The sequence below is a fragment of the Pseudozyma flocculosa genome, assembly GCF_000417875.1.
Source record: "Pseudozyma flocculosa PF-1 unplaced genomic scaffold scaffold00005, whole genome shotgun sequence".
Taxonomy (NCBI): Eukaryota; Fungi; Basidiomycota; class Ustilaginomycetes; order Ustilaginales; family Ustilaginaceae; genus Pseudozyma; species Pseudozyma flocculosa.
In genome coordinates this window covers 363,295-382,176 of record NW_006920873.1, presented here as the reverse complement: position 1 = coordinate 382,176, position 18,882 = coordinate 363,295, and the positions used below count along the sequence as shown (strand labels likewise).

At 65.7% G+C, this 18,882-nt stretch overlaps 5 protein-coding genes across 5 annotated transcripts in view; 2 read left to right on the top strand and 3 right to left on the bottom strand.

Annotated features, from left to right (window-relative positions):
* Positions 1 to 1,414: 1,414 nt before the first annotated feature.
* On the top strand, positions 1,415 to 4,614 carry PFL1_01953 (uncharacterized protein; the record flags this gene model as incomplete). The annotated part of the gene is made up of 11 exons (XM_007879464.1): positions 1,415 to 1,710; positions 1,788 to 2,034; positions 2,129 to 2,265; positions 2,368 to 2,465; positions 2,561 to 2,844; positions 2,952 to 3,077; positions 3,179 to 3,289; positions 3,374 to 3,741; positions 3,847 to 3,928; positions 4,026 to 4,155; positions 4,280 to 4,614. The coding sequence occupies 11 exons, from the start codon at positions 1,415 to 1,417 to the stop codon at positions 4,612 to 4,614; spliced, it is 2,214 nt and encodes a 737-aa protein (XP_007877655.1).
* A 658-nt stretch (positions 4,615 to 5,272) lies between these two features.
* PFL1_01952 (uncharacterized protein) lies at positions 5,273 to 10,076 on the top strand (the record flags this gene model as incomplete). Its single annotated transcript, XM_007879463.1, has 6 exons — positions 5,273 to 5,911; positions 6,011 to 8,779; positions 8,969 to 9,112; positions 9,222 to 9,289; positions 9,420 to 9,523; positions 9,685 to 10,076. 6 exons carry the CDS (start codon positions 5,273 to 5,275, stop codon positions 10,074 to 10,076), a joined length of 4,116 nt encoding a protein of 1,371 aa, XP_007877654.1.
* Positions 10,077 to 10,196: 120 nt separating this feature from the next.
* Positions 10,197 to 11,633, bottom strand: PFL1_01951 (uncharacterized protein; the record flags this gene model as incomplete). Its single annotated transcript, XM_007879462.1, has 1 exon — positions 10,197 to 11,633. The coding sequence occupies one exon, from the start codon at positions 11,631 to 11,633 to the stop codon at positions 10,197 to 10,199; it is 1,437 nt and encodes a 478-aa protein (XP_007877653.1).
* Positions 11,634 to 12,156: 523 nt separating this feature from the next.
* PFL1_01950 (uncharacterized protein) lies at positions 12,157 to 17,070 on the bottom strand (the record flags this gene model as incomplete). Its single annotated transcript, XM_007879461.1, has 1 exon — positions 12,157 to 17,070. The coding sequence occupies one exon, from the start codon at positions 17,068 to 17,070 to the stop codon at positions 12,157 to 12,159; it is 4,914 nt and encodes a 1,637-aa protein (XP_007877652.1).
* A 1,539-nt stretch (positions 17,071 to 18,609) lies between these two features.
* Positions 18,610 to 18,882, bottom strand: part of PFL1_01949 (uncharacterized protein) — a gene marked incomplete at both ends in the record, with an annotated part of 4,600 nt that continues 4,327 nt past the window's right edge. Inside the window, one exon of the mRNA XM_007879460.1 lies at positions 18,610 to 18,790. Within this exon, the coding sequence (XP_007877651.1) occupies positions 18,610 to 18,790 (181 nt within the window). The remainder of the gene's footprint in view (positions 18,791 to 18,882) is intronic.

Below are 18,882 nucleotides of genomic sequence, written 5' to 3'. Positions count from 1 at the left end.
GGTCGCGACTCGCTCTCCTCCGTGTCCCCCCCGTCCCCCCCCCCCCCTCTCTTCTTCTTGTCTCTTTCCGTGTAGTCGTGTCGTTGCTGAAGTCGTCTGGGAAATATGTAGCTTTCCGCTCTGCTCTCTTCTGCCTTCTCGTCTCCTTTGTGGCTGGCCTGCCTTGGCCGGGAGGGGAAGCGTGTGATGGGTCCCCGCTCCGGTGGTGGACCTTGACAAAGGCCTGCCAGGCCAGGCCGACCCGATGCGATCCGATCTGCCCTGACCCCGTCTGCTCGCCCCTCCCCGATGCATTGTCATTGGCCGCTGTCGGCGTCGGGTGGCCAGTGCGAGCGTGTCCCGAGCCGGGTGAAAGGGTCTGGCCCCTGGCTGCCAGGCCTGGCTGCGTGCCAAAGTGGAGGCCAAGCCAAGCGGCCAGGAGGGGAGGGGGAAGGGGAGGCAGGCTAGCAGGGAAGCGGGGGTCGAGGCCGATCCGTTGCCTGGCCCTGGCCCTGGCCCTGGCCCTGGCCCTGGCCCTGGCCCGCCTCGCCTGCCCAAAAAAGTCGAGTCGGTGGGTTGCCAACGCAGGCCGGCCAGGCGGGGCGACGTTACCCCGGCTCCAAGGAGGTACGGCAGGCCTCCCAGCTGCCAACGGCGCGGGCGAGGGCGAGACAAGGCAGAGAGGCAGAGGCAGGGAGTGGGAGTGGCAGAGGTGGCGCGGCCCTGTGGTCTGCCCTGCCCTACCCTACCCTATCCTCTGCTTGGGCCTGCGCAGTCATGCCAGTCTCCCCCCCTCCTCGACAGCATGGTTGCCGCTTGATCCGTTGCTCTCATCGCCTCGACTAGCTGCTGCTACTTCCATCCCAATTTCACCCATCCAGGCACATACATCCGCCTTCTGAGCTGCTCTTCATCAACCGACGACTTGACCGCCACGCTGAGCTCCACAGAAGCTCGTTCCTCGCGCTCGAAACCCACCACGCCCGCTCACCGACCAACGGCGAGCTACTCTTGTGGCATCCCCCCTCCACCTCCCTGACCTCACCACGTCTCCAGCGCATCCCCCCTCTCGTCGTTTCGCAGCCTCCCTCGCTGCCCTCGTCATCCCTCCGTCAAGCCGCCCGCACTCTGTCCAGCGAACCCCCTTTGATCCCCTCCTCGTCCTACCTCACCCTTATCCCCCGCACCGGAAACACTATTCCGAGAACACCGAGCCAGTACGCAGTCGCAACGAGGTAGAGAGAGCCCCGACGACGGGCGTCCCACCAAGAGGACAAGGATCGCCTCGCCGGAGCGATTAGCCGACGACGCACCCGCCGCCTCCTCGTCCTCCTCGTCCTCCGCCGCCGCCACAGCATCCTCCTCTGACCTGGCAGCCGGAAAGGCAAAGGACACTGGTGCTCACAGCGGCCCTCGCCCCGCCCGCGACGCCGATATGCACGACGACAACGACACCGGCAACGCTTCGGGCTCCTCGCCCCTGTATGCCAACGGCAGCTCGAGCACAAATGGCCACCTGGCGGAGCGTGGCGAGTCGAGCAGCGCGGCCCGAGCCACCGAGCTGGCGTCCAACGGCACTGGCAACGGCGTCAAGTCGAGCCTTTCGGACAGCGACGATGACGACCTCGGTCGCCAAGAGGCGGCATTCGTGCCGCTCTGGCCCGGCAGCGCCATCGATAAGCGCGAGCTGGTACGGCTGACGCTGCAGTCCCTCCGCGACCTGGGCTTCGAGTGAGTGGCAGCATCGGTGCAGCGCTCCCGCCAGCCGCTCGGGCAGCACTGACCTTCTCCGCTCCGACTCTCGACAGATCTTCGGCCAAGGCGCTCGAGGCAGAATCAGGCCTGACGTTGGAGCATCCTTCGATTACGGCTTTTCGCGGCGCAGTCCTGTCTGGCGACTGGAGAAACGCTGAGAGGCTGCTGATAGACGGGCTCAACTACGCAGCGAGGAAGGCCAGTCGCGGTCATGTTCGCATCGCATCGAACGGCGGAGGGGAACCCTCGACGCTGCCGCTCGACAGCGTCCTTCGGCGGCCGGACGTCACCGGTCTCGACGTGAGTGGCCGACTTCGCTGTCAGATTTAACGGATGAATGCATCTCCGATGCTGATGTGGACTTTGTCTCCCTCGTCCACCGCTGCATGAACAGTCGATCCGATTCATGATCCAACGGCAGCGGTATCTCGAGCTCCTCGAGGCTCGACAGACCAAGAAGGCGCTGTCGGTGCTGCGGGACCGGCTGACCCCCATCAACCAGGACACTGAGCAGCTCCATCTTCTATCGAGGTGCGTCGTCCTATTCCTATTTCAGAGAGAAGCTTGAGCAGGTTCGCGCAAAGATGTGTCTGACCCGCTCTACTCTTCGACTCGCCCGTGTATCAACCGCAGCCTGGTCATGTGCGCCAACCCGGAGGAGCTGCAGCGGCGGGCAGACTGGGACGGAAGCAGGGGCGAGTCGCGACGTCGGCTGCTCGTGGACATTGAGAGTGAGTCTGCTCGCACTCGCGACGCATGCGCAGCCCTCGTGCTGACGGTTGGGTCGATCTTGCCCCCCCGCATCTGTTCTGTGCCCTGGCTGTAGGCGCGGTCTCGCCGACGGTAATGGTGCCGAGTCGGCGGCTGCCGGCGCTGCTCGAGCAGGCGCAGCACTATCAGAAGCAGCAGGATCCCTTCTTCAACCTGATGCCCGACGCCCACATCTCGCTGCTGACCGACCACGAGTCGGACCGCTCCGCCTTCCCCTCGGAGGCGGCGCAAATCCTCCGCGGTCATCACGACGAGGTGTGGCACCTCGAGTTTTCGCACGACGGCACCAAGCTCGCCACGACGGGGCGAGACAAATACGTCATCGTCTGGTCCGTCGAGGTGAGTGGCAGCCTTTGTCTCGTCCGCCTTTGATGGCTCTGGCCCCTTCCTCGTCCCTGGAGGCACGCTGACCGACCCATTCCGATTGGACGTGATGCACGACTCAGGACGAGTACCGGATGCTGGAGCGCTTCGGACCCCACTCCGATCCCGTATCGAGCATATCGTGGTCGCCCGACGACGAGACGCTGCTCGCCACGTCCGAGAGCGATGTGACGCTGTGGAGCGTCGGCGTGAGTTCCTGCCAGGTGGGCGAGGTCCCCGTCGGCACCGGTCAAGAGCCTCGCGCTGATCATAGGCCCTCGTTCCGTCGTCTTTCCGGCTCGGACAACAGAGCCACGAGCACCAGACTTTCTCCGAGCACGACTACACGGTCGGCACCGCGGCTTGGCTGCCGGACGGCAGGTTCGTCAGCGGCGGCATGGACGGCAAGATCATCTTCTGGGTAAGTCGCTTGGCCAGTGAGGCTCGCGACGAGACGCGCGGCCCAGTCGGCTGATCACCGAACATCCCCCACTGACGCCTACAGAGCTCCCGCGGAAGCATGGTCGACGTCATCAACACATCGCCTTTCCGGGTCGTTGCTCTTGCCGTGTCGCCAAACGGGCGGCATCTGGTCGCGGTCAGCAATCGCGACAGCGCCGTCACCACCGCTGGGCAGACTTCGGCGGGTCGAAGCAGCCACAACCAGCACGCGCCGTCATCCTCAACGACCGGGTCGTCACAGTACTCGGAGAGCCCGTCGCCCGCCTCAACATCCGCAGGACATCACGCCGGCCTGCCGGAGCGCACGGGTCGGGGCCATGCGGTCGAGGACATCGGAGGAGGTTCGCGGACCATGAGCGACGAGAAGCATCGTATTCACTTTATTGACATCGACACGAGAGAAGAGGTCGGGTGAGTGCCCGGGCAGCACAAGGCCGGAGCCGACTCGATGCATCGGCGGGATCCATGCTGACGCTCTCGGCCACATTCACACTTTCGCGCCACTCAACGCCGCAGAGCGGTCTACATGCACGCCGAGATGAGCAGCGTTTGCATCAGCCGCGACTCTCGGTTCGCGCTCATCAACCACCGCCCCGATGTGAGTGGCCGCCGTGGCCGCGCCAGGGCCCCTCTGGATGTTCGAGCGCTGACCATCATCTCCTCCCTCGAACCCCCCTCTCGCCGCGGCTCTGCAGGAGGTCCAACTCTGGAACATTGAGCGGCAGACGATGGTGAGGAAGTTCACGGGCCACGCGATGCAGCAGCACGTGGTGCGGTGCGGCTTCGGCGGCATCGACGAGAATTTCGTCGTCTCGGGCAGCGAAGGTGAGTGCGGCTCGGACTGCGAGGACCAGAGTCGGTCGGCAGCGACCGCCGCCGGGAAGCTTGCTCATGCCTCCCTGCTCTTGGCTGCTCTTCGTCCATCTGCCCCCTTGCCTGCCGACTTCAGACTCGCAAGTCTATGTCTGGCACCGGCCATCGGGACGCAGCATCGAGGTGCTGTCCGGCCACGAGGCGGGGACGGTCAACGCGGTGGCGTGGCACCCCAAGGATCCATCGATGCTGGCATCATGCGGCGATGACCACACGGTCATCATCTGGGGGCCGGGTGGCAAGCGGCGAAGGCGAGGAGGGGTGGCTGGTAGGCTCAAAGAGGAGGCGGATCCGGCGTCGGACGATAGCCTGATGTCGTCGGCGGCCAACCCGTTCCCCTGGACCGACGTCAGCTCGCCTACGGCCCATGAGCCCGTCGGCGCCATAGAGGCCATGGACGAAGCCCTCTGAGACTGCCTCTGTCGGCGTCGTCGTCGCATCGCAGCGGCTCCACATCAGCGTTGTTGGCGTGCCGTGCCCGGCAGCATTTTTGGACCGGCTCAGCTCGCACTCATGCCTCTCTTCTCACTCCATCCATTCCGGCCATGCTCTGTACCGTCTGTATTCTTTCTCGGCCCGGCTATTCAACGACGGACTTTCCGGTCGCTAGCGTTGAACGAAGGGGTCGCCTGACCCAAAGGATGGCTGGCGGCGATTGCGAGGGCGAGCCAGGGAGACCAATTCCACGAGACGCGTGCCGCGAAAATGACAGGTCGAAGCGGGTCGGGCGCAGGCGAAGGCGCGGGCGGGAGGCGCGAGGCGGGGGGGCGGGGCCAGGAAGGAAACAATTTTGGACGCAGAGACAGGGCGTGATCGAAGACTGCAGCCCTGCTCTCGCAGACATCAACACCACCACCACCACCATCATCATCATCACCAACACCCCTGCAGACACTCCCCACTCAATACTACGCCCACGCCCCGTCTCGATTGCCGCTTCTCAGAGTGCCACCGCTGCCTGCCTCGCTGCATCGCGCACCGGCAAGGGCTCTCTTACCTTTGGACAAGAACGGCAGCGACAAGGTCGGCGACGACGGCGGCCTTAGAAAGACCACCACCACCTAACGCCATGTTCTCCACGCCCTCCCGAGCGGGCAGTGGCGGCGTCAACCGCGCATCTCGCCCGCGCGGATCATCCGCTCGTCCCTCTCGCGGGACCACACCCCTAGCCTCGACATCCAACCTCGACGATGCCACCCACACACCCTCCAAACTCGCACCGGCAGCGTCTCTGTTCGCCGCAGATATCACCCCGAACCACCTGCTGACCCCATCGTCAGCGACTGCAGCCAGTCGGAGGAGAGGTGCGGCCGCGGCAGCAGCTGCGGCATCGACGTCGTACACGGGCACCCACAACGGTGCGAGATTCCTCCCAGGCTCCTCGGGCCTAGGTCGACAGGGCACTCCTCGCTCGTCCGTCGCTCGTAGCTTCAGAGACGACGCGTCCGTGGCGGATACCGTCGACTCCCAGCAGCAGCTGTTTGGCCACGCCGCGAGCGCAGAGGAGGCGCACCTCGAGGAAGGCGCCACGCTCATGCGCGACGACCTCATGGCCGTCACCGCCTTCTCGAGGCTGCCTACCGAGGTGCTCGAGCAGCTCGAGTCGGTCGACTTCTACCTCGATGCGTTCAAGGGAGCCATGGACACCGCTACCGGCTACGCATACATGGTGTCCAGGACGCAGTGCTTCGTGTGGAACTACCAGAGCGTGAGTACTACGAGGCAGCCCGCGCTTCATGCGCAGCACCGGGAATGGCCCTCTGACGAGCCCGGCACCCTTTGCACTTCCCCCACGAACCTTCAACAGCACGGCACCAGCTCGCCGACGTGCTTCACGTTCGACATCCCCGAGTCCTCGTCGTCCAGCATGCACTCGACCGACGACCTGGCGCAGTGTGGGCTGATTCCTCGCTCCGCCGCGCGCGAGCCGGGCATCGTCTTGGTCACGCCGAGCGGGCAGGTCCGCTTCTGGGAGGGCATCTCTGCGTCCATGGCCCGGGAAGACCTGGCGCAGACGATACAGGTCTCTCTCAATCCGCAGGAGACGGTGATGGAGATGCAGAGGCTGGACGACTTCGCCTTTGTCCTTGCGACCAGCCAGGCGCGCATGCTCAAGCTCGGCATCGTCTCCCAGGGCGGCAGGCTGCAGGCCGAGCTGGCTCCCTTCTCGCAGCCCAGGGGCATCCTCGGCCGCCTCTTTGGCTCAGGCTCGTCGATGGGCTTCGGCAACGAGGGCATCACCGCCATCGCCGTCGGGCCCGTCCAGGAAAACGAGGCGGCGCGCGACGTGTACGCCATCGGCAGCCGGACCGTGCAGAAGTGGAGGATGGTCGACGGAGCGGGAGAGCGCCTGATCGCCGAGCACGACGTCCGACAGGTGGTGGCCAGCGGCGTGCTCCAGGGTAGCGATGAGAGGTACAGCGCCGCCGAGGGCCTTGCCTTCGACCTCGTCGATGGAGTCGTCCAGGCCGATGGCAAGCTCGTCGTCCTCTACTCGCAGAACCGGGGCGCCTCGACGCCGCTCTCGTACGGCCTGGCCACGCTCGATCTGCTCAAGGACGGCAGCTCGTTCGTCGTCAACACCATCCTGCCGCTGCGATACACGGCATTCAACGACCCGCGTCCCTACGCCACGCCCAGGCTCAGCCTGTCGTATGGTGGGCCGGCCGCATTTGTCACCTTTGCCGACACCGTCATCCTCAAGTCGTTGCAGGCGGGGTGCGAGGGCTTCGAGGAGGTCGTCAAGCTCAAGGACACGGCACGCAACCGCTTCATCGGCACCGGCTCTGACCCGGCCGACGTTGGCGGGTCGGCGCCCATCGCGACCCTCTCGCTCATCACGGCCTCGAGCGGCTCGCTGCTGATCGAACTGGGCCTCGAGCAGGTGGCATCGATGTGCAACAAGCAGGCGTCGGCCGAGGAGAGGCAGAGGGCCAAGACGGAGCGTCTCAAGGTCAAGGTCGAACAGGCGCTCTACTATGCCGAGTCGCCCCTCAACCCGCTCTCCTTCGAGCTGCCGGCCGACTTTCAAGGAACGCTCATCACGGCGTGCGAGGAGCTCAGCAGCGAGATCCTCGAGTCCCGCAACTCCGCCGTCATTCACACGCCATTCCCGGTGGACCTCCGGCTCAGCCTCAAGGACCGACTGGACAAGCTGCGCTCCCTCATCGTCTACGTCTTCAACAGCGGCCACCTCGGCAAGCTCTCGCAGACGAGCCGACGCCGACTGCGCTCCGATGCGGAGCTGGCCGCGGCCGCGTACGACCTCTGGCTGTATCAGAACGACTACATCTCCCTCGCCAACATCCGCGGCTCGAGGACCAGCTCGCCGCTCTCGGACTGCGTCGAGCAGGTCATGACCGAGAGCGGGCAGGGCATGGTCGACGATCTGGTCAGGACCTTTTTCCGACACCACATCCAGCAGGTCGGACAGGTGTTTGAGCAGCTCCTCAAGCGGGCCAAGGCGGCAGCGTCGCAGTCGCTGGCGGTGCGCTCCAGCGAGACGGTGGAGGCCAACCGGATCGCGCTGGCGGCGTTCCAGGCGGCCGCGCGGTACCGCAAGGAGCGCGGCGAAGTTTACGGAATCACCGACTCGCTCGCCGCCTTCGAGCCGTGGACGGCCAAGCCGGGCAGCATCGAGCTGCTCGAGACGCTCTTCAACGCCACGTCGTCGCTGCTTCCGGATCGCACGCGCGAGCTCGGCACCGCCGTCGACACGCCCGTCAACGAGTACCTCTCGTCGACGGACGCCGCCGCCGAGCGTGGGCAGGTCTACGAGCAGCGCCTCCAGTCGGAGCTCAAGGGCCAGCTCTGCCTCTTGGCCGAGCACGCGCTGGGGGCCTACGAGGAGAGGCTGCGCTATCTGCGCGCCTCTGCTTCGGATGCGGCGTTTGAGCGCGAGCTCAACGTGGTCGAGGCGACCTTTCGCCGCGTGCGACCCCTCTTCGTCCACCCGCTCTTCGACCTTGGCCGCACGGAGCGCGCCATGGCGCTGGCCGAGCGCCACGGCGACTTCCGCACGCTGACGGAGCTGTGCAACGACGCGTCGCTGGGACGCTCCGAGGCGCGGATCGAGCACTACCTCGAAAAGTACCGCGAGGCGTTTGCGTTTGAGCTGTACGGCTGGATGGTCGAGCGGGGCCAGACGCGGCGGCTGCTGACGCAAAAGGCGCAGTACGCCGAGCTGGTGCTAGGCTTTTTCGAGCGGGGCGGCAACGAGCGCATCGAGTGGCTGCACCACCTGGCGCTGCGGCAGTTTGGGGCCGCCTCGACGACGCTGCGCGACGCCGTGGCACCCGCCGAGCGCGACGTCGGGCAGAAGAAGGCGATGCTGAGCCTGGCCAAGCTGGCGTACGTCGCCGAGCTCAACGTCGAGCAGATTGCCACGGTGCGCGAGCAACGGCGCATCGAGGACATCGACGACCAGCTCGACCTGCTCGCCGTCCACGAGCGGCTGCGCGGCATGTTCCAAGAGGCGCTGCAGGAGGCCTTGATGGAGGAGGGCGACGGCTCGGCCGACGTCGCCGTCATTGTCGCCGGCAGGCTCAATGACATGCGCGCCTATGCCCTCGAAGATGTGAGTCGTGGTGGCATCCACGATCCGACCTGACCTGGGCACACGGGAAGAACGCTAGCCGGGGGCGGAGGGGCAGTAGGAGTCGCTGACACGTCGCCATTCTCCCTCGCTCGCTCGCTCCTCGCTCCCATCCTCCCCTTCCCTCTCTTCAAACCCCCATCCCCCCGGACACGGTCGAACTCATCACAGCACTACGCCAGGCTGGTCAAGCGCGCTCTGGCCAACGAGGTGCTGTCGTCCGAGGACCTCATTGACCTCCTCACGCTCAAGGACTGCCGCGGCCAAGAGGCAAACGACTACAGCACGGCAATCGAGGTCTACATCCGCGCAACGGTGCGTCCCCCGGCCCTCGTCGCCGCGCGCGCCCCAAGCGGCCGCCATGCTGACCCAGCCATCCACCTCCTTCCTTCCTCGCCCACCCCTGCCCCATCGACTCCGGAAGGACGCGCCCAAGCCGCGCATGGATGCCGCTCTGTGCTCCATCTGGCGCCGTGTCATTCTTCGAGACGAGTGAGTGACCAGACGGGCCGCAATGGCAGGCAGGACCCTGCAGCAGCAGCAGCAGCAGCAGCAGCAAGAGGTGGTATGCTGACAGGCGACTCGGCTCTCATTCCCCTCCACCGCCCCCCTCCCCCCTCAGCTGGGCGGCACTGAGCAACACGACAAACGTCTCGGACGAGGAGCTCCTGTCCAACCTCCGCTCCACTGCCCTCTACTCGACGCTCGCCAGCGTCTTTTCCCACGGTACGTCTCGTTTCCGGGCGCCTTGCCCCCCTCGCTCGTTTGCCTCGTCGACCCGACCGAATGCTGAATGAAGCCCCAACCCGACCCGACCCGACCCGACCCGATCCAACCCAACAACCCAACCTCCTTGCCCGCCGTGATTGGACGACGACGTCGAGCAGAATCGGCCTTTGAGACCTTCAAGTCGCCCACGGACCTCGTGTCGCCGCCAGAGAGGGAAATGGTGGCGGCGCGCTTTGCGGGATCGCTGCCGGACCAGACCGTCGACCTGCTCGTCAACGACCTGCAGGCCGAGATTGACCTCGTCCAGCGCCTCCTCGACGACACGGACCTGCCGCGCCTCTTTGCCGAGGTGGCCCGCATGGCCCAGAAGGGCGGGGCTGCAGAGGTGCCGGCGGCGCAGCAACAGCAGCAGCAGCAGGATCAGGAGCGGCACGAGATGGAGGCTGAGGCCGTCGAGGAAGATGATGATGAGGAGGAGGAGGAAGATGTGGAGGAGGAGGACATGGATGCCGAGGGAGAGGACGAGGAACGTCTGAGCATGGAGGAGTAGATGCTCAACGCTGTCGACGAGAATCCCCAGTGACGACAGTGAATGGCATCCGCCGCCGACGTGGCCGATGCGCAGTGGCGCAGGCCCCGCGTGCGTCCCGTCCCAGCCCGCCCATCCTGCTCAGCCGCGGTTCATGGTATTGCCGGCGCCGCGCTTGTTCTCCTCTGTGAAGCGATCCCAGTTGACGGCCTCGAGCCTGGCCTCTTCCTCGGCCTCTTCGGCCTCGCGCGTGCCGTCGTTTTCGGCGCGGAGGGCACGCGCCTCGCGCGGCGTGGCCTTGGCGGCGCCCTCGTGGCCTCCGCCCGTGAGGATGTTGCCCCTGCGCTGCTCCTCGTCAAGGAACTCGTCGATGCTCATCGTGGGCAGGCGGTGGCTGGGCCGGAAGACTGAGTCCTTGATGCTCTGCCGGTCCGCCCCGGCCGCAGCGCCCGACGAGGACGAGGTGATGGTGAAGGGACGCATGGGCTTGCCGCGCTCGTCGAGCAGTGGGCCGCTCCACCCCTTTCCGGCTCGCAGCGACGAGTCGAGACGCCACTCTGCATCCTGCTCCGCGTCCCTGGCGGCCGTCGCGTCCGAGGGCGCGTCGGGAGGCGGTGGAGGCATGTTCTGTAGCAGCTCGAGCTCCTGCGACGACGACGAGACGAGCGAGGCCGTCTTGAGCGAATGGTAGTTGAGCAGCAGCAGCAGGTACTGGCGCACGTCCCTGGGTCTCGACTCGGCCGACGGGGCCGAATCGGCCGCAGCGCCGCTCCCTGCGTCCTCTTCCTCGTCATCTTCGTCGTCGTCGTCGTCATCGTCTTCGTCGCCGTCGAGACCGCCCCGACTGCGGCCCGCAGCGGAGTGTCGCATGTCCTCTGCCGAGAAGAGGAGGAGGTCAAAGAAGGGGTCGGCGGGTTGCTTTTCGAGGCCGCGCTGCGACAGCTTGGACTGCGCGAAGGCGCTCCTGAACTCGTCGAGGCTCTGCTTGAGGGCGCGTTCCAGCTTGAACGACGTGATCTTGAGGTCGCGCGGGGGCATCCTCGGCGCACCGGCGGGCAGCTCGAGGTTGTCGAGCAGGTTCGTCGCCGCCGCCGCCTCGCCCGCCTCCGAAGCGTGGCCGAGCACCGAGGCGAGGCGGGCCGAGGTGAGCAGCTGCACGACAAGGGAGCGCGTCTGCGGCGGGAGCACGTTGAGCTCGGCCATCCGCGAGAGGAAGCGGGCCGACGCGACGAGGCTGGAGCGCAGCCGCGCCTTGCGCGCCGCGTGGTCGCGCCCGGTCCTCACCTGGATCTCGAGCTCGGCCCGAAGGCTATCGAGGAACAGGACCCGCAGCGACGACGTCGAGATGTCGCGCAGCGCATCGTTGTCGCTCACGACCGAGAGCGAGCTGGCCAGCTGTTGCGCACGCTGCAGCAGCGATAGCGTGGTGAGCGCCGGATCATCCGTGACCGTTGAGGACGCGGACGTGGACGTGGACGCCGCAGCGGTCGACTCGGGAGGAAAGTAGGGCGGAGGGTTCGACGCCTGGCGGCAGACGGTGGCGATGAGCCCTGACAGCGACTGTGGTGGATTCTCCATGGCAATCGTGGTCGAGATGGTGGCAGTTGGTGGCGCTGGTGGTGGTGGTGGTGGTGGTGGTGGTGGTGGTGGTGGCCGGAGGTAGGAAGGAGCGGCTGGCTCCCAAGTCCGTCAAAGAGGCCGGCCAGGCTGAGTCGCTTCCCCACATGCAGGGATCTCGCTTGGACCCCAAATCTTCTAACCCGGGCCCGATGCTGAGAGCAGCCTCTTTCCCGATCGACCTATCCGCCCGCCCGCCCCACCCGCCTTGCCTGCTCTTGCCAGGCCTGGCCTGTCATCTCTGGCCCGCAACCGTCAGGTCAGCACAGTCGAGCGTCGACCTCACAAACGCACAATTCGCTACCGCTCTTGGCATTAGACCGTCTAGAGATAGTTGAACAGAGGAAGGGGCCAGCGCCGCGATCCGAGAGGCGGGGCGAGAGGTGCGGGGAGGCCCAGAGCGGCAGCACGACGGCATCTATACATCCATGTCCTACCAGCGATCCGGACGAGGCGCCGGCCGGGGAGGGTCAAAGAGACGCGATCACGAGTCCACCTTTGCCAGGCCGGCCTCGACGGCCATCGAAAAGAAGATCGACTGCTTGTTGTCGAGCAGGTTCTGCGGCGTGTCAAACTCGGCCACGGTGCCGTCCTTGAGAACCAGGACGCGCGTCGAGTCGATGACCGTGTTGAGGCGATGCGCCACCGTGATCGTGGTGCCGTTGAATTCGGAGCGCACAATGGCCTGGACCTGGGCGTCGGTCTCGAGGTCAATGGCGCTGGTGGCCTCGTCGAGCACGAGGATCTTTGCGTTGCGCAAAAAGGCGCGCGCGATGCAGATCAGCTGCCGCTGTCCGGCGCTGAAGTTGGAGCCGCCCTCGGACAGCATCGTGTCCAGGCCGCCCTCGAGCGACTGGACGTGGTCCTTGAGCCTTGCCTGCTCGAGCGACTTCCACAGCGCGGCGTCGTCCGACTTGCCCGTCGGGTCGAGGTTGTCGCGCAGCGTACCCTCCCACAGCTGCGGATCCTGCGGGATGATGGCGATGGCCGAACGGAGGTCCTTGAGCCCGATCTTGGAGACGTCGATGCCGTCGATGACAATCTTGCCCTCGGCCGCCTCAATGATGCGGAAGAGGGCGAGCGTCAGGCTCGACTTGCCTGCGCCCGTGCGGCCCACGACGCCCACGCGCTCGCCCGGCTTGATGTCGAGCTCGAGCTTCTTGAGCACCAGGCCGAGCTCGCGCCGGTAGCGCGTCGAGTAGTTCTGCAGGACCACCTCGCCCTGCGACGGCCAGTCCGGCCCGGGTTTCTGGTCCTCGATCTCGTAGGGCGCCTCGGAGGCGAGGTCGGTGTAAGACATGACGCGCTCGACGGCGACCATGGCCTGCTCGACCTCGCTCGCCTGCCGCACGACCCAGGCGAGCGCCTGCGTTGTCGAGAGCGCCTGCGACAGCATCAGCCCGAGCAGGCCGGCGTCCATGTTGCCGTTGCGCGTCTTGACAAAGACGGCGAGCGACGAAGCGATGAAGATGATCGACGACCCCATAAACTCGATCCGCACCGCCAGCCACCGGTTGCAGGTGATGGCGGGCAGGTAGCACTGCTGGTTGCGGTCGACCCTCGCCTCAGACGTGGCGATGAAGCGCGTCTCCTGGCCAAAGGCGCGGATCGAGCTGAGGCCGCCGAGCGAGTCCTGAAACCAGGTGAAGATGGGCGTCTTGGAGACCGAGTCGAGGCGCTTCAGCTCGCGGCTGGTGGCGAGGTAGTAGCGCATGATGGCGCGGTAGGCAAACGCCAGCGGGATAATGGCGATGGCGAACGGCGGCACCGAGTAGGTGACAACGACGAGCACGCCGACCACGACGATAAAGGTCCTGGCGAGTCCGTGGATCACGCGGGGGAGGATCTCGTCGATGACATTGACGTCGCGGCTGAAGAGGTTGAGCAGCCTTCCGGTCGGCGTCGTCTCGAACCACTGCAGCGGGCTGCGCATCACGGCGTTGAACATATCGTCGTGGAACTTGCGGGCGCTGCGGATCACGAGCCACGTCCAGAGGATAAAGGGCGACACGCAGACGAAGCCGGCGGCAAAGATGCCAGTGACGCCATAGAGGATCAGGTAAAAGCGCGTCTGCTCGGGCGATCCGCCGTTGCGGCTGTTGAGCTCGCCGTACTGCTTGAGGACGACGTCGCGGCCGATGGTGGTCACCTGGGTCAGGATGTGGCCGAGCAGGTAGATGACGACGCCCACCAGGCTCGAGCTCTTGACGTAGGCCTTGTAGACGTCGCCCTTGACCGAGCCCTGCTCCTGCTTCTCCTTGGGCATCGAGCTCTCGCGCAGCTGGCGCAGCTGATCCTGCTTGATCTGGCGCTTGGTCAGCGTCTTGGGCCGGGTCATCGATGCCGTGCTGATCCTGCGGTGCAGCTTGTTCTTGCCGAGCGACTCTTCGGCGCCCTGGCCGTGCGAGTTGATCTCCTTGTCTTCGTCGATGACCTCGAGGTCGGCGGGCTCGGCAATGCCGTCGCCCTCCTCCTCCTCCTTGACCTGCTGTTCGCGGGCGGACTGCTTGCCGAGACCAGTAATGAGGTTGTACAGATCGCCCTTCTTGCCCATGACCTCGTCGTAGGTGCCGCGCTCGTCGAGGATGATGCCTCGGCGGACAGAGACAATCTGGTCGCACTCGGGCAGGCAGGCGACCGAGTTGAGCGTGAGGATGCGCGCCTTGTGCCTGAGCAGTCCCTTGGGTCCGATGACGTTCTTGAAGATGTGTGCTCCGACGTGGGCATCGACGGCAGCAAGCGGGTCGTCGAGCAGGTAGATGTCGGCACGCGCGTAGCACGCTCGGGCGAGGGCGACCCTCGCTCGCTGACCGCCCGACAGGCTGACTCCGCGCTCGCCTACCTCGGTCCGGTCGCCGTCGGGAAGGATCTGGAGGTCGGGTGTCAGGGCGCACGCCTCGAGGACACGCTGGTAGAAGTCGGGCTCGTAGCGCAGGCCGAACAGGATGTTGTCGCGGATCGAGGCGCCGATAGTCCAGCCGCCCTGGGAAAAGTAGGCGGTGCGGCCCTTGATGACGGCCTCGCCGTCGGTGCGCACCATCTCGCCGAGGATGGCGGAGAGCAGGGAGCTCTTGCCGTCGCCGACCTTGCCAAGCACCGCGAGCAGCTCGCCGCTCTTGACCGAGAGGTTGATGTCCTGCAGGGTGGGCACCGGCTGCGACCTCGACCACTTGAACTCGCCGTTGCGGATCCGCACCACCTCCTCATCCTCGCGCGCCTCGCGCGCATCCGTGCTGGGGTCGTTGATGGCGATCAGCGGCTCGATGGGGCGAGCCGGCTCGTCGGGGTTCTGCGGCGCCGATTGACCGGGGAGGATGACCTTGCGGGCCTCGGGGTCGAGCTCGCCGGCGTCGAAGAAGTCGGAGAGGCGCTTGGCCGACACCTGGGCCTGGAGGATGGCCGAGATGATGCCAGCGAACATGGCGATGGGGAACGAGAGCAGCTGGTAGAGGGCGATGGCGGGGAAGATGATGTCGGCGGTGAGGGGTTCCGGGTTGGTGTAGGCGTAGGTGACAAAGGTGGCGAGCGAGACAAAGAAGGGCACGGCGGTCCAGAAGAAGTTGAAGGTGGCGCTGACGATGCCGACGCGCTTGAGCAGCTTGAGCTCCTCGTCGTTGCGGACGCGGTAGAGCTTGCGGGCAAAAGCCTCCTCCCAGGCAAAGAGCTTGATCGACTTGATGTTGGTCAGGATCTCGTTCATGAGGCGGGTGCGCTTGTCCTTGACCTTCATCTGGCGCTCGCTGAGCTTGCGGAGGTAGCGCGCCAGCATCGTGTTGAGGGGCACGGCGACGACCATGATGGCGACGCCCACCATCGACGACCAGCCGAGCAGGTTGTAGAGCGACACAAAGGCCAGCGTGATCTGGAACGGGGCGCTGAGCGCGATCCAGAGGTACGAGCAGAGGTCCATGAGGCGCTGCGCGTCGACCGACATCATGTTCTGGATGTCGCCCGTGGCGCGGGTGCCGCGCTCCTCGTTGGAGAGGCGGAGGCTCTTTTTGAAGATGGCGCTCACCAGCCCGGCGCGCACCCGCATGCCGGTGACAAAGCAGATCTGGAAGTAGGAGTGCAGGAACGAGGTCTGGACAATGGCGATGACAAAGAGCGCCAGCGAGAGGAGGAAGCCAGGCGTGGCGCTCTGGTTGGGGTCCTCGCTGTCCCAGTCCTGGACGAACCTGAGCAGCAGGCGCAGCGTCTGGGGCTGCACAAACGCCAGCGAATCCTGGACCGCCTTGAGCAGGCCGGCAAAGAAAAAGGGCCCGCCGTAGGCATAGGCGAGCGTCGTCCACAGCGCCGGCTTGCCCGTCTTCTTGTCCTTGCAGAGGGGCCAGTACTTGTCGAAGCGCCTTCCGAGGTTTTCGGCATCCTCCTTGGCCGGCAGCGCCCACATGTCGTCCTCGGTGAGGAACTTTTTGGCGCCGAGCGTCATCATGGGCTGCATCCAGTGGAAAGAGATGCGGCTGAAGAGGTTGGCCGTCTCGACGGGGCACTCTTTTGCGCCGCCGAGCGTCTCGTAGTCGGGCCCGGCCTCGCTGTTGGCGTCGCTGAAGATGCTAAAGGCGCTGGCGTTGCCGTTGCCGAGGGAACGGTAGGTGGCGGTGGGGGAACCGCCGTTCTCTTGCCCCCCGTTTGCAGCGCCGACGGGCTTCCGGGTACCGTCCTGCTGCGAGAGCCCCACCTCGACGCCGGCGCATTCGAGCAGAAAGACGGCGAGGCCGAGGCCGAAGCGGATGGCAAAGGGGATAAAGGTGGGCAGCTGCTGGCGGATGGGGAGCGAGGGGACGGTGAGGTTGGTCCTGAGCTTGATGGAGCTGGCGACGAGGTGGAAGAGCCAGAAGAGGAGCAAGGTATCGGAGCTGCTCCTGGTGCGGGTGTGGTTGAAGTGCTGCAGGGCGATGACCAGGAGGTAGCCGACCAGGCCTACGAGCGAGGACCAGAACATGACGGACTCTTCCGGCTTGCGGTAGAGTCCAAAGGTAACGGAGACCTGGAAGGCGGCGGTCATCACGAGGAGGGCGACAAGAATGTGCTTGATCTGGAGGAGGAAGCGCGAGAGGCGAGTGAGCTTGCGGGGCTCGAGCCGTGTGAGGCTTGCGAGGCGAAGTCCGCCGAAGATGGCGAGAAGAAAGACGGGGCCGATCCAGAAGGCGACCTCCTGAAAGCAGGGGGTAAAGTCGAGCTCGCGCTGCTGGGACACGGGTCCCCAGCCTTCGGGGTTGGAGCAAACCTTGCCCAAGGCGCCATGCTTTGCGACGGAGAGCGAGTGTTGCAAGATGCGCAGGGGCAGCGCCATGAGAGGGACCGTGACGGCATTTTGTGCGTCGATGTGGTCGAGTGGTGCGAGCGGGCCCAAGGCTGGAGGTGCGGCGACCTCGCTCAACGAGGCAGCCGAGTCCATGGCTGGATGGCTGGCCGGAGGCGACAGCGCCTAGCGGTGAGGGATCCGGGCGAGGGTAAGAAGGGGGATGAAAGGATGACGGGCAGGCAAGCAAGGTGCAAGGCCAACGCCGCGAGCGGATGGGGTGGTGCGAGGGGGTCTTGTTGGTTGCCGCTCGGTGCCAGAGGATGGCGGATGGCGAATGGAGGGGGGGATCCAAGGGGCGGATGAGATGGGCGGAGGTGGCGGTGATGGTGGGCGGGACAAGGAAGGCCAAGGGCTGCGAAGGATGGACAGGCAGGCAGGCCTAGATGGAGGTGTCGGGCAGGGTCGCCGGCCAGCAGCAGAGGGGAATCAGGCCAAAAAAAGATCGAAGAAGGCTGAGCACTTCTCTGCCAGTTGCTCGGTCGGAAAGGGGGCTGCCGTGACGTGGGGGGGGAAAGAGGCGGCGTGAGCGTGCGTGCGTGCGTCTGGCCCAAACGAGCCCAGCAGCAGCCTCGAGAGAGGGGGGCCGGCCGGCCCGCATGGCAGCCAGCCAACGCGGCCCAGACGATCCTCGCTCGCTGCTACCTAGACTTCGGCTCGGCCGGCGTGGCAGGCAGGGGGAAAGCCGGGCAGGGAAGGGCAGGCTCTCGGCTGAGCTGAGCGACGCTGACGGGCCCCCGCCTTGTTCGACTCGACTAAAGTCCGGATGGCACCCTCCACATGATGGCCGTCGGCTGCCTCCGCTCTGCTTTTTTGTTCCCAGCAGGCGTCAGATCTGGCGGCAACCCCCAGCGTGGCAGGCCTCAGCTGGCTGGTTTTTTTCTTTTTGTTCTCGGCGGCGACGCGCGGGCTGACCTGGCGGCCCTCGGGGGGGTTTTGCACCCACCAACCAGGCAACAAAAATCTTAGAATCGGAAGTCGCTCCCGACGGCCGTACACGACAAGGCCAAACAATAATGAAGGTTCCATTTCGCACCGAGGCGCGAGGCGACGAGATCGAGGATGAGGATGAGGATGAGGATCGCAGGTGCTGGTCAAGCTATGGAGGCGTGTGACGACAAACAATCGAGCTGGATACAGCAGGCTAAACGAAGAAATTGTTCAAGCTAGGCACCGGCGGCGCACGCAAAGGCAAGCCAGCGGTGGCTTGGATGGCCAGCCACACGGCGGCGGCGACGAGCGGTCAACGACAGAGGGTAGGCCGCGCACGGCAAAGCAAAGTCGCGGCAGGCGACCCACAAACAGCAAAGAGGCACAACGCTTCGACGCAAGTCTATGATATAGAGGGCGACTGCTCACCATTCGCGGTCAAAAGGCAGTGGAAAGACGAAAGGGGGTGGGCGAATGGCAGAGGCACGCCCGGCGTAGCATCCCTCAACCGCTCGCGCGCTGACACACACACCCTTCGAAGCCCATCCGGCCATGACGGAGGTCGACGAAGGCGGCGGCGGTGGCGGCGGCGGCGGCAGCAGAGGTCGAAGCTTGAAGTGGCGAGGGCACCAAGAGGTTGGTAAGGAGGATGTTAGAGGATGCATTGATAGAGTCCGTTGTGTCCGTTGAGGCAGCATCAGGCCGCTACTGGTCGTAAGGGTTCCTGCTCGGTGGCGCCGCGCCCGGCGGCAGCGCAGAGAACCGACCCCCCGTCGCGCTGCCCGCCGGCGAGACGGGCGACGCCACCTGGTTCGAGTTGCGACGCGCGCCTCGCGTCACCTGCCGCACGCCCTGTGCGGATGCCACCGGACCGTCATCCACCAGGCTGAAGCCACGCGTCGGCGTGCGGCTCGCCGACGGCGATGCGGCGGCGCGGATTTGCGGCTGCGACAGGCCCNCGTCCGACCTAGGCTCCGG